Genomic DNA, 15,197 nt, shown 5'->3' on the forward strand with positions numbered 1-15,197 from the left:
AACCATTTTGAATGGCTCTGAATACAAGATGATCCAGAATTCCAAGAGACTGAAACAAGAGGAGGAAGACACAGACAGTATTGGTCAAGGATTAGGTTTCAATATTTGGAGTACAATAGGCAAAAATTTCTTTGGTAACTCGGAAGAAGGCTCACAAAACATGCTCAGTGCTCAATGTCTTGTCGTACTCTGCCACATGCTCCTGGTGTAGACACAAGCATTACAAACAACTAAGTTCCAGCATTGGAACCCCACTCCCCAAAGCCAACAAGGTTACACTAGCCATGCCCACCACATTGGGCTAAAATAGAGCAGAAACCACCTCACAACAAGCCTCTGCCACATCAATTCCAATAGTTACTCTGCCAGGAAAAGGTTAACCAGAGACTGAAGCTGAATCAGTTGTATTCACATGATTATAGAACTACTTGCGCGGCTTACCTCATACACTGGGAAAAAAAAATAAAAATCTATGTACAGTGAAACCAGAGTAACTGCTGCAAACATCCGCTGTCACCACTGGTCTGCCAGCATCCTGCCTTCATGGATTCCCAAATACAACAGTGCTTTTCATAAGGTTGAGAAACAGTGATGAGGTCTCATTTTTTGTCTCTATACCCTGCTGTCAAAGAAGAGCAGCCAGAGCAGAGGCAGCTCCCCCACTTGGGCTGGACACGTGCCTTGACACCACCAGAATAAATTGAACTGAGCACCACAGTGAGCTGAAAGTATCATTTCATCACTATACTGACAAGCTAAGAACACTTCTGCACAGAGGCTCAGCAAGTCAGGCAAGTTCTTCTACAGTGTATTTAATGATTCCTCTAGCAGCTCCAACAGGAGCTCTGGAGAACACCTGAGAAGCCCCACCACCTGATCCAGAGCCACGCAGCATCAGGATGGTTGCAGAGGCATAGGCACAAGCCTGGCACAGCTCAGGAACGTGTGCTTGGCTTGCCCAGTCATGCAGCCAGACCTACCCCTGGTTATGGAGTCCTCTCTCTACTTGGGACTGTCACAGGGCAGCAACAGGGAGGACTGGCAGCTGGTATGCTCCATTTCACCTTCCTGAACAGCTTCAGAGGAAAACAGCAGCTTAAAAATGAAAAATGAGCTTTTACACAGGCGAGTACCTTGGCTCTGCACAAAGCAGGCAAGCCCAAAATGGCACACACATTTTCCTCTTTCCTCCCTGGATTTCTGATTCCAGTCAGTGTTTTATAAATACAAAACCTATTAAAAAAAAAACCAAAGGATAAAGAACAACTTGGATCAATCCAGTTCTGATACATGGAGGCATGCTTCATTTATTTTGGATGTTTTAATCATAGAGAGAGATACATCATGTGAAACGAGCATTTTCCTCGCTAGCAACCAGTATTTAAAGTTAGCAAAACAGAAGCCACTGAACATTTATTCAGGTGAACTCATGTATGTAATGGAGTTGCCTTCAGCAACTCTCCCTCACTCCTGGGCCTCCTGTGACTGTGCTACCTACATTTATCTCCCTCTGATGATCACAGCTGGGCAGCATTTTCAAACTTTAGACCAGAAAGCCTTGAAGCCTGCATTATACACAGTGCTAACAGCCCAAACAAAGAGGCAAGAGCAGCAAGAGGTTTATTGTAACACTGGTATTTTCCAAGCTCTTATCGAACAAAGCATTTAATCTAATGTATTACACTTAATGAAGAGTCAGGAACTTGTACTGCAAATAACAGATCAGATATAATTGGAATTTGCTCCGCGCCACTAGCCTACATATATCAATAAAAACAATAACAACATTGGATTTTGGGCTCACTTCATTTGCATTTCTTAATTTAGTGTTTAACTAATTTAACAATAGTAATGATTTAATTCAAATTACAATCTAAGGAAAATAATTTTTAAAAGCCATTAAAGATTTCATTAAGTTCCATCTAAATTAATATTAGCTTTCTTAATATTTTCAGTAAATTCACCACTGAAACAAACATGAAGTTTCCTCTGTGCAGTGAAGCTTTAGACAAACCTTGTTAGATTTATTGATATTATTTCAAGCAATTAATTAATATACATTAGAGTTATTTAGAGGAAAAACACTAAAAAGGGCAGGAAAATGGATGAAGCTGTTTTTGAAACACTGCATTCAACTTGGCTAATTGTTCTTTGAGTCTTTTATGGGAAGCTTAGGTACACACCATCCATTAGATCACTTTTTTCATACTTTCCTGGCATTGCTCCAAAGTATCAGATGCACATGATTATTAAAGGAGTTATTACTTGCAATTTACTTATAAACAGAGTTCTACACATCCAAATAGATACACCAGCATTTGCTTATTCTAATGTGTCATACTTAAAAACAATGGTTTCAGACGTTCACCTTCATTTCAGTGGGTACCAGGCCTTTGCATTCACAAAATTAAGTACACAATTATGAGCTTTGTATCACTTTCTCTGCAGCAAAACTGTTCATTCACAGGTAACCTTAAGTCATTTAACTAGAAGTGCACTTAATTTGAAGAGATTAGTCAAGCAGCTCTTCACTCGTGCATTTGTATTGCCATTATAATTAGACCTACTTCAAAATAACAAAAAGTTCATTTTTGACCAGAATAAACACAAAAAAAATATATCAAGAGCACCTTAAGAGAATGGATGTTTTTGAAAATATTCTTTAAAATGCCTCTGGCTCTGTGACCAGCGACCACTTTCACTCCAGTGCTACTCACAGGGCTGCTCCCACAAAAGATAAAATTCACAACATTTCTGTGTGTTTTAAGTTGGCCACCAAAAAAAAAATAGCTATGCGCAGATAAATTCTGACATCTACCCTGCTCAGTAAGAGATAGTGGCAATGGAGAGGAAGGCTGAGCTGAGTGACCAAGCCCTGGAAATACAAAGAATGCAGCCAGGGATGCACTGAATGGAATCCTCAGGAGCCTTCCCTCAGCAAATACCTCCAGGATACAAAGCCCTCAACCAACAAAGCCTATATTTGAAATGCAACAAAAGTCACACTAAGCTGGTTAAAATAAGACATAAAAACTGCCCTGATGGAAGCTGCTAAATGATGGAGTACCTTGGCAAGATAGAGAAGCACGCTGAAACTTTGGCTACCAACTTCAGCAACTGAAAATGCAAAAGTGCAAAAAGAAAAGTCTTCTGTTTCAGAAAGATGCAGCTGACTTCCACAACCAAGATGTAATTGAACTTACATCTGCCAGAACTTCTGAAAATGTCTAATAAATATGCATTTCAGAAGAATCCACAGAAATAGGCACAACCCAAGATGAAATATTAAGTGCTAAGCCACACTTTAGGAACATTTCAGATAAATATTGATAAGTGCAGTTATCTGCATTAGAGGTATCCTCTAAAGAACTAATTCATTTTGAGACACTGAAAAATAAAACCACCACAAACCCACCCTTTGCTTGTATGTCTATACATACTTCTATTTTCAATTTCAAATTTTTGGCTTGCAGAGATTTCTTGACATTTCTTATTAATCTTCAGATATTGTCAAATGGAACACAAAATACTTTAAAAGCAACAGGACTGGTAGAAAAGTGGCCGTTTTTAAACTCACTTTCTACTTGAGTAGTAATTGATGTACAGTGCTCAGCAGGTACTCCTGAGTTTAGTTTTACTTTGTCTGATGCTGTACAATCACTCTAACTGCAGTCAGAAAAAGACAATTTCAGATTCAAGCAAACTTTCTTTGTGTCCTTTTATCCATTCTTTGGATTTTCCAGCTAGGAAAGTTATAGCACTGATGAGCTGGAGGTCACTGCAAGACACAGTCAAGTCCAGCCTTTTGAACATCAAAGGGAAAATATATCACTGTCCAGAAGCTGGGATCAGAAATTTCATGTCACCTACCATGTCAAAGTACTTAATTCTGTGGATATTCTAATCTCACTCTTCCACACACCCGATTTTCTTCCTTGGGTCAGAGCTGTCACCAATGCTGAATTCCAGCCCGCAAAAGCAAAGCTAACACATTTCTGTTCTTACCCCAGAGAGAACTGGAGAAGAACACACTGCACTTGAAGGTTGTTTTTCATTAACTTTCCACCTTGTGCCACCTTACCTTTTGCACTTGGACTAAACTGAGGTTGTGAAAGCCTTGGAGCTGAGAGCTGTCATTTTACATGTCCCACACACACCTGTGCTAGTATATAAGTTAGACACACCACACACAGGCTAAATAACATTGCAGTCGGAAAAAATACACTTCATGTGTGTTCTTGAAAACCACAAGGAAGAAATAAGAAAAAGTTTCCCAAATTAATTCCTCACATTTGAAGAGAATTGACGTTATTGAAGTAGAAAGCAATATAACTTGTCCACAACTGTGTGAACTTTACATGGGTCTTACTTAAAGAATAAATGTGGGAGGTGGTTGGCTATTTTTTTCTTGAGATAATCTGGGTAAGCAATGAGTAGCTGTCCTCTGGAAATCAAAGTCTTGGATGGAATCAAAGCTTTAGATATCCAAAATTGCTTTTAAAGTTCAGGCAGTAATGTCTTTTTAAGTAAGTGAAAATTGCCTTGCCTAATTTTGCGCAGCAAACAATCACAGCTAAAAATCACTGCATGTGCAGGCAAATAGAGGAAGCAGGGAAAGGATGAATTGTCTAGTAGGGACTCCTGACAACCCTGGAAAAGTCTAGTGTGGGTTGATGCAACTGAAAGCATTGAGACACTCAGTGCTAGGAGTGATGCATAACCTGAGTTGTGTGAAAGAAGCTGAATAACCTTAAGCCAGAAAAAGGAAAATCAGCTGGAAGTCTTGGGAAAGCTGATTAGGGTTCACTAACAGGACTGTCACATTTGAGCAACAAAAATGAAAATACAGGAACACACCAGGAAAAAGATTTTAAATTAATAAATATGTAACATTTCACTAAGCGTCAACTAAATTAAATATATTTTACAAGCTGAATGATTGTGAAAACAGGGCTTCATTTACAGTGATACCAGAAGCTGTTATGGGTATAAATGATCATTACACAGCAATGTTATATAGCTGTGAATCAGATTAACTTCCTAGCAATGGCCTTTCTTACAGATTCCCTCGTGTCCAAGATGGAATGGACAACTCATCTTTTAAACTCACTCTTCTCTAATATAATTTATCTCTTTAGACCAGAGCACCTAGTTTTAGGTGGGGGGGGAAATCTTGTCCTTAAAACTGCCAGTGCTAAACAATTCACTACACCACTGTCAATTGCTGAAGTCTGATTTCAGTTTCTGCTAAAAGTCTGCACCTTCCTTGTCATTTGAGGTTTGCCTGTTTTCAGCTTCCAGTTATTGAACCATAATGTTTCTGCCTGTAAGGCTCAAGAGTCCTATACTATCAAGCTTCCTTTCCCCAAGAAGGTGCTTATAGACTGCAGACATGTCATTCCCTTGCTAATCTAATTGGATTTAAAACTGTAGATCAGTCTCAAAAAACAAGCAATAAAAAGAGATTTAGTAGATAACCCAACGGATCTCCAGGTCCCCCAGCTTCCAGAGATCCACAAAACTAACAAACCCAGCAAATTTACAGCTTGACTATTTTTCTGAGTACTGCCTGAACAGTACATCCACTGACAGAGCCATAAACAATCTCTCCTAACATCAGGGAGCAGGAATTGAACCATTTACATACTTGGTCTTTTGCTGACCAAACATTAAAAGCAATTGTTCAAACAATGACAACATTTTATCATTGTGTCAGAAAAGAAAGACAGATAGTACCCCTTCCAATCTTTTTATTAACTCTTCAGATTTTCTGTCTTCATTGTGTTTCCTGTATATGTATGACAACAATAAAGCAAAATAAAAGCAAGACAATAGCCACTGCATGAAAAATTCTAGAGCACGTAAGCAGCTTCCTTATAGCACATGAGGTCATTTCCTTCAGAGACATTTTATCTAATCCTTTAAAAAATTAGTTAAACTAATACTTTACTCTCCTGAGCCAAGTAATAATAAAAAGCCATATTTCATGAAATACTTGGTCAGGGAATTGGTAATGAGCTAACCAACCTTTCCAGATCACTGGCTTAAAACCAAGCCTTGCTTGATCATGCCTTGAAGGCTAAGCTACGTGCTAAAAGTCTGATACTCTGTGAAAAATAAAAGGGGATAGAGTCAAGTTCTTGGCAAGCTATTGCCCATCTCACACTGGCACTCTTATCAGCCAGAAGCTTCATCAGAAAATACAAATATCCTCTGCAGCAGACTGACTGGCTCATCTGGAAGGAAGATCCTGCCTCTGATGAATTTCAAAGAACTTCTTATGCCAACACTCCCCCCTCAAAAATATAGGTTTAAGATGTACTGGCAAGGCACTTCTGAGGTCTTTGTATTGCATGCCAAGCAGCACACTCAGCCCCATCTCTGTTCCACATGTTTCAGTCTGGCTGTTACTGCTATTCACTATTGTTTCAAAAAGAAAACTTCAACCTGTCACAGTCCTCTAATAATTTTTAAACGGTTTTCACAAGCTTGCTGAAGCAAAAGGCCCCTAACAAAGCCAGCACCTTCATGCTGCTGAAACACCATCAGCTCTCTCAGCAGCAAACAGCAAGAGACAAAGCACGAAGCCAACACAACATTTTAGTATTGATTTCTCTAAGAAATTTAAATCCCGCAGGGCATCAACATCAATTTAATCTGTATGCAGCTACAAAATGGCCTCAGTCCCGGTGTTCCTTATTTCAGCCAAAACACTGCTACAACTGGAGTAAACACACACTCAGCAGAGCAGGCAAAGGCTGACAGAACAAGTATCCCCATGTTCCAAATAATTCACAAGTTTTGGAGAGCACAGTTAAAAATGCCAGACAGTCAAGGACAACCACCAGCAGGAAAATCTGTCTCACAGACAGCCAGACACAAAGGCATCCCTGAAGCATCCTGAGGAGCAGTGGCATCCAGCCCTGCTTAGCAGGAAAGCCACTTCATCCTCAGTGAACCCAAAACTTTGTAGTGGAGTAACAGCCTCACGTCTCAGCTTGGGGTTTCTGTTCCTCCATGTGACAACAGGAACAATGAAACACAACTGTTCCATGTTGTATTAACTGATAGTTTGGAGCAAGCTCCCCAGGGAAGTGGTGGAGTCACTATCCCTGGAAGTGTTCAAAAATACATAGGTGTGGCATTTCATGATGTGTCTTAGTGGACATGGTGGTGTTGGGTCAAATGTTGGATGTGATGATCTAGGAGGTCTTTTCCAACCTTAATGATTCCTTGATTCTGTTTTCTGAGCATCCCTGACTTGATCAGACTGCCTTCCCTGCAGGCAAAAGCCAAATGCTACTGCTACCTCCAGCCTGCTGAGAAGAGCATCAGAAGAAAACACCACCTGAAGAAAAAGAAAATTTGCCACCTTGGAGTTTGCCCTCATGTAATCTTAAGATGAGTTCCTCAGAAAAAAGTCCCCCCTCTAATCATTAAGAAATCAGGCCCAGCATGCTCTGACATTTGTCTTTTTCTTCTTAGCACTGCAGGACTTTTTTTTTTTTTCCAAGAATGCACCTCACTGAAAAAAAATCAGTTCTTTCTTAGAGTAGTGCAAAGCTCTAGGCATGTCAGTGTCACCCCAACCAGCACTTAAGCACCAATACAGTCACTAGAATTCAAGGCACCAACATTATTTGTAAGTGATGGATTTATGTATGCAAGAAACTATAAATTACACAATCATCACAGGCACAGGGTTTTATAGACAAAGCCTGCACTTGTAAAATGTGGCACCTCCTATCCACCTGCCCCAGCTGATGATAGTTAGGTGGCAGAATCAGATTCCTAAAGGTATAAAGGGGACAGAACAGCACATTGGGCAATTGGAGTAGGATGAACTCACTGAGAGGCACAACAACATGAAGACAGAAAACCCTGTCCAAAGACAGCCCAGCTTCAACACAGACCCCACCCCATATAATCAGCCTTCCTACATGGCAGGATTCATTAATTGCTGCTGCAGTCCCACAAAAACTTACTTAACACAGCTCTAGCACACACCTGACCCAACATGTATTGTCTCAAGGCTCAGATTACCATTGACATGAAGGTTCCTACACACTAGAGCAGAATGCAATTTAAATACCTATTGACTACACGTGTGATCAACACAGAACCCTTACCTGTGTGCTATTTTCCTTCAGCATATATAAAATATATCATGGTATATTTACTTCACCTATCACTAAAGTGGAGGATGGATTTTGCTTCCAAAATTAATCAGTTTTGTGTGTCTTCACCAGGGCAGATGCACTCGGTCCAAGCAAGGATAGTGGCCACATTCTCCAGTCAGTATCAAATTTAGGATGAACTTTAGGATTGCTTGGTCAGGAAGAGAAGCAACTCTGAAGTGATTATCAAGATTATTGAAGTATACACTGGCAGATCAATCTGTAGAACTGACAGCTTTACAGCTGCTGAGATCACCTGTGTCACTGAGCTGCAGACACTGTCATTTCTCCACAAAGTTACCATGGTTTTGACTTCAGAGAGTGCCCTAACCACGCAGCAAGAATGGCTGTAAGTCCAGCCTCTGAACTCCAGTTGTGAGCTTGGCTTTCCAAGGGGGATGGCTGCAAGCAGTAAAAGGAAGTGAAAAAATAGGTGTTTATGATACAATCAAAATTCAGGAAAATAGAGGCAGAACAGCAAACCTTCATCTTATCTTCATGAATCTCTGAATGGGAGGATGTAAACAACAGGGACAGACCAAACTTCACTTGTTTGTTTCTAGATTCAACACCCAGTCCACCCCTCAAGCACATAAGCAAAACAGGATACAGGGTGTTACTGAATGATTTCCTCTGAAACCTGATTGAGAAAGATTAGAGCAATTAGAACAGAGTGACACACACTTTGAAAGCCCTTAAATCACAATTAATATAAGGTTTAACCTTTCTCCTAAGCATCATCTGGCGACTGTGTGCCATTTTCAGAACAAGGCTGACAGGTCCCAGCCTCGGAAACAAAATTCATGAGACAGAATCCCCTGCCCTCTGCTGGCACCAAAGCTGCACTGAAATCTGAGCTCATGTCGCAGGCAGCACAAACAGCATCCGAGGAGCTGTTATAAGGGGCATTTTAAACTATTATTTGTCATTTATATCAGATCTATAATGTGCCGGACACATCCAGCTGGGAACAAATAAAAAGCTCTTTCAACATCATTGCATTCCTTCCCACAGCACCAGCTAGACTGAGGATTCAAAATACTTCTTCTTGCAAGATAATATATTCATTAACTGGGTGCTAATTCTAAGGGATTATCTAATGTTTGTCATGTTCACAGTGCATAACAAAGAAGTCTATATGGCAGGTTTTTATTTGGCTTTTTTTTACAAAATTCTCTCACGTATGCTGTTGCTTTTCTGATTACAGCCATGCAAACTGCATTTGGCCCAAGAACAGAGGCAGGTTCATAGCTGCCAAAATCATTTTCCAGCACCTTGGTGCCAGAGCTAGGGAAGTTCTTAGCCAGGTTTCTGACTCATACGCACCACAAAAACCTCAGGGCACCCCAGCAAAGCATTTGTTGTGACTGACCTTGTCACATACATCTCTCACACGTTGATTTAATAGGTGTCATCATAGAACCTTCCAGATCCAGCACTTCTTACTGTATTCTCCAATTAGTGAAAACAACAGAAGAAAAAAAAAAAAAGCAAAAATAAAGCCAAGATTTACCCTGCTGTGATTATATTTCTGAATGAAAATCAGCTTGATTCCTGGAAATATCAAAGTAAATCCCCCATGTAGGCAAGGTCTGAAAGGAATTGAATAAACACAAGGGTTCTAACTGCATATTTAATCCAAAAAAATAAATAAGCTTTTAAATCACATTAAAAAAAGGGGGGGTGGGGAGAAGCAGCCTGAAAAACAGCAGCTATTAAACAGGAGAAAGTCTGGCAATGCTGGAGTAATTCCCACAATGCTCATTTGTACCCTGAAACACATTGAGAACACACCCTGTTTTCAGAGCTGTCACACAACAAATGCAGATGTGAGCCTGCCATCACTACACAAACAGAGTATGACATTTAAATAATACCACTAAGGAGAAGTGGGAGATGCACACAGCCTACACTATGAACAGCAGTTCTTTTTTAAAGCAACTCATATGTTAAGTTACCAAATAAGCTAAAAGACCCTAGGGATGCAACAAAACAAAAGTATATAAGATTCCAAGGAATCCATAGGAATATAACCCAATCACACCTGTCTCCTTTTCATTGTAGGCATCTACAGCATTTAAAAAATATTAATGAAGAATCCTTAAAGCTTATTAAGCCACATCCTAAAATTATTTGGATTTTTGGCTGTCCTACTCAGCCTAAGTGTACGTACAGATAATTTATCCCCATTTGTTCCTGTGTCAGGGTTGTCTGATATCTCAAACAGTTCTTCTCACACTCTGGTGCTTGTCTAACCCCTGACATTTACAGAGTGCAGAAGTGTCCTCAACCATGAGCTTTCTAGACTATATAAGCCAAGATTTTGGTGCAGCAGAATCTAAGAAAGAAGGATAAACAGGTATTTTAAACACAGTCTATTTGAAACTCTGCCTGTCTCCATAAATAACCTCCACAAATAAATACGGTTTCAACTATATAAGAAAATATAGAACACAAAAACCTTTACAGCATAAATTTGAGGTGGTGCTGTCAAGCCTTGTGATTTGTTCCAGAACCTCTGCATTTTTTCAACTTTCAGTTCCTGGAGTTCTCTCAAAAACAAACAACAAATATTCTGTCCTTCATGATTATTGATTAAAGCCTGGGGGTAGGGGTCAAGCAATGGCTTGTGAAGAAGGCAGTCAGGATGTAAATAAAAATAATATGATTTTTTAAAATAAAATAACTATTAAAAATCCTCCAGATGAGCTAATTCAGTATGCTTAAGATACCACTGGCTGATACATTGACAGAAAACATCAATAAAAGCCTTACAGACTTGCCTGTATTATTTTTGTAGAATTGTACACCTAGTAATGATCTGAACCCTCTTCCATCGGTAAAATACTGACTGGTTTTGTTGTTCCAATGTGCTAAAACCTACTCATATCATAAATTCTAGGAAGACAGATCTCTGGCTTCCTAAACCAGAAGACAGAGAAAGGGCTTCTGCCTTAATTAACAGAAAGATAAGGTAAAGAGGTACACGACCAGCTTATGGAAGATCCAAGAACTGAACATAGATTTCAGATTTTCTGTGTTACAGTTTCTTGTGCTTCAGGCAGAAGGCTGGTGCTCTTTTCACTTAACAAGCTATCAAAGGCCAAACTTATTTTAAAATAGAAAATGCAGCTCAGAAACAATGAAACAAAGAATACTTGAAAAAGAAGTCATCTTAAAGTCAAACCTCCTTGGTCCTTCTAATGTTAACATCTGCAAAACTTGCACCCAACACCATCAATAGTTTTCCCAAGAGACCAAATTCAGAACTCATACCAGTTTTTGTATCCATCAGGCAGGACAGGAATCACAGCACTGACATTACTGCCTTTGGCCTCTTGTGCCATTGGTTCTCATCATACTTACAGACTTTATATCCCAGTTTTTCAGCATGAATCCTCTTGGCCATGAACTGCCCTTCAATCAATGCTCGTATTTCTACTTCCTTTGGAAATCCTGAAACCTGTACCAAAGAGGGAATGAATTAACACCGCCTTGTCCAGCATACAATGCCAAGCTGCAGAGTGGTTAAAAAGCTCAAGACAGGTTTATAGTCGATTATCTTCGCTGTCACCCTGAAGTCTGCTCTCACCTAGGCCCAGCTTTTGACTCATACAGACAAGATGGACCTAAAGACTCATGACAGAGAATGCAAGCCATATCCTCAAGGCTGTTGGCAAACACATCAAACTTGAAGTTGATGCACAATGGAAAGAGGTTTAGGGCAAGCTGTAAACTTTTCTCTAAGCATTTCCAATCACTAAGAGCTGCACAGGAAAAAATGCCTGTGCAGAAGAAAAAATATAAAATTAAAGCAATTGCATAAAATTCACATGAATTATGCAATGTCACAGAAGTTTAAATCTATTTCTGTCTGCCCAAAAGTGAAACCATGCAATCTTTTCATTAATTTATTTAGTTTCCTATCTATAACATTCTTCTGTCTTTTCATCAACAAGACAGGCAACAGAAGCAGGAGAATATTGAACTGCAAACAAATAGAGGGAATCCTTCACATGAAGTCGAGTTTCTCCATGCACTGCAGTAAGTGCCTACATTTGTGTAACAGCTAGAAGTGATTAAGCATTCATTTAGCAGTCAGCACTTGAGAGTAGAGCTGCACTACAAACACCAGATAGCATCAATCTCTGTTCACCTACATGAGGTCTAATCGACTGGGAGTCATGATTGATCAAAGACATCTCCTGAGTTTCAGTACCACCCAGAAAGCCAGGCATTTAAACATCCATTCCTCAAAAAAAAACTTCCCACAACTTAATTTCTATTTCATTTCACTTGGACTTGAGCTGTGCTTATTCACACACCAGCTTGTAGGTTACTCCAAGTCATGCAGGACAGCAAAATGAGGTCTGAAGCACACACACATATAGAAAAATATTACAGCCCAAAGTATCAACACACCCTTATCTACGTGTCTAAAACTTGAAAAACAGGGACTAAGTCACATACATGTACTAAGTTCTCAGTAAACTTAAAGTTAATCCTGTATCAAAGACAGTGTTGGTTTCAGTAAATACACATTTTCCAGTAAAGAACATATATCATAAGAAAAATACCATATAAGTTCTAGTTCAGACATTGCTCTGTAGATGCTCTCAAGCTACAGACCAAATACTTCCATATGAACATCGTCCCAGGGACTTTCATTTATTAACCAAATATTCCAGACAGAAAGAAAAAAATATAAAATGGCAAAGATTAGAAGCCTTGACAGTACTTCTTCAAAGTCTGAGACATTAACCAGATTATTATTACCTTTTGGTTGTCCCTGTTGAATCTGTGAATTCCAACTGCTTCAGGAGTAATTTCCATCACATCAAAGTAGAAACCTGCATCAAGGAACATTAAAGAGGGTCATGTTTGCTCCCAGGCCCAAAGTTGGAAACTTATTTCTGCACACAGCTAAAATGATATAGATGTTTATCATGTATTTGGACATGTGAGTCATCACACAGCCTGTTTCTTTACTAATTTCAGTCCGCACATCAACTTTTTAATGTTTTGAGCCATGTGGTGGGATTCTTGGAGCTCTCCTGTGCAGAGCCAGGAGTTGGACTTTAATGATCAGGATATTGTATAATTTTATGATTCTCTGTTTACAAAATGTGGACCTTAAACATGCCAAACAATGTAATAAACACCAAGCCTACAAAAGAGGATACAGCCACCACAATAAACACATTTGCAAGCAACACAGATAATACATAACACATACTAGAAATAGTTTGATTAGGTCATATGCAAGAGTGAAAGAAGAAAAAAAAACACAATGGCAAGTTGGTAAGAAGAGTACAGGAATATTGGAACATTTCATACCCTGGATTAGATTTCATGAGCTTATTAGAGAACATCAGATATTTTAAGTCACGAAGCAGAGCTTGTCTCTGAATAGTTTTGATGAGATCTGAGGAAATGCTGTAATGCTTTGAAGACAGATAGGCAAAGATTTCTTTGGGTTGGTTGGTCAGAAAAGATATTTAAGAAAGAAGACCAGAAAAAAATGAGGACAGAAAAATGAATGAATAGCTAAAACTAAGGAGAGTTTCTGAGGTTGTAACCTTAAAACAAAACTGTGCTGCCGTATCAGATCTGTGATTACAGGCAAAATAAAACCCAAAACAGAGTGCTTCAGCACACAACCTTGCTGGTTAAACATTATGCAAAGCTGGCAGAAATTAGCTCTGTGTGTCACAGATCTGCAGGCCCTGTCAGGGGAAGCACATCCCAACATTCCAATTCTGACCTCCAAATCTCTGCAGAGGCACCTCCCCACACAACAGGGAGTGCAGGGAGCAGGAATAAAGGGGGGGGTGTTTAACCAGCTATGCTCTTGCTTTGCTTCCCCCAGGCACTCAAATTATGGAGATCACTGCATTTTTACAGTTACACCCAGAGGTTATTCTAATATATAGGTTATTGAGGATGGCTTCCATGAAACACCATTTTATAGAGGAGCAAGATATCAAGTGAATATACTATAATACAAACTTTAAAACTTTAAAACACTGTCCTGGTTCAGTAACAATATTTTCATCAACTTCCAATTTTTTTTAATACTGTCTAAACTAGCTGACTTTGGGGTTTTAGAATAATTTCTTCCCATTTTCTAAAACTAGAATTGATTTGTCTTCTAGTGAAAAGAGATTCCCAGTCATTTTAATACCCCACAGAGACTGGATTTGACAGACAACATAACAGAGCTTCCAAAACTGAAAAATCTAATCTCACAGTGTCAAGAGGCTCCGTCTTAAATCCACTTTGCTAAGGAGTGAAGTCTTCTACAGCTTAAATATCTACATTTTAAAACTTTGCTGCCTATAATTTTTACATTAATTTTACCCATATCAACTCACTCCTGAGATGATGGTGATGATTTCAAACCCTGCTCTGCAACTAAGTCCATTTTAATCTTGATTAGACATGTGTTCACTTCTTAACAGCTTATTTCAGAGCTACATATGAGACTTGTAAAATGTTAAACTGTGGGAAAGAAAATAATGTAAAATGTCAAATCCATGGGTTTAACAGTGTTTTAAATATTTCCATCATTGTAATTTTGTTACATTTCATTCACTAACCATAACATGGGAGAAAAACAGGGATGAAATTATTCTGTGACACACATTGGGGAAAATACAGGAAATCAGGGCATCCCTTGACATCATTGCTTTGTACACATGCATGAACAAGATTCTAGAGTAATGACTGAGAAAGAGATAATATGGAGCTACTTAATTGACTTGGTTTGAGTCTTCGGAAAAAGAAATAAACTTTAGTGAAAGCTTCCTTCAGAAATTACAAGTTGTAAGCATTCTGTAGCTAAGTTGTTACTGCCAATGACCAAAGGAGATCCATAAATACAATTTTCTTAGTCAGTGAATATTGAAGGAAAACACTGATGACACTTAGGCTGCCAACAGAGCATTTCCAGGTACACATCAGGAATTTCTCTTGCTCTAGTTAACTTAATTCTTGACCTTTATGATGACTCAAGTCAAA

At 39.1% G+C, this 15,197-nt stretch overlaps 1 protein-coding gene across 1 annotated transcript in view; it reads right to left on the bottom strand.

The window, feature by feature from the left end:
• Positions 1-15,197, bottom strand: part of XYLB (xylulokinase) — an 80,156-nt gene that overhangs the window by 42,687 nt on the left and 22,272 nt on the right. Inside the window, exons 14-15 of the mRNA XM_062493644.1 lie at positions 12,954-13,027; positions 11,544-11,640 (exon numbers count right to left, since the gene is read on the bottom strand). Of these exons, the coding sequence (XP_062349628.1) occupies positions 11,544-11,640; positions 12,954-13,027 (171 nt within the window). The remainder of the gene's footprint in view (positions 1-11,543; positions 11,641-12,953; positions 13,028-15,197) is intronic.

The sequence above is a fragment of the Cinclus cinclus genome, chromosome 1, assembly GCF_963662255.1.
Source record: "Cinclus cinclus chromosome 1, bCinCin1.1, whole genome shotgun sequence".
NCBI classification, from domain to species: domain Eukaryota; kingdom Metazoa; phylum Chordata; class Aves; order Passeriformes; family Cinclidae; genus Cinclus; species Cinclus cinclus.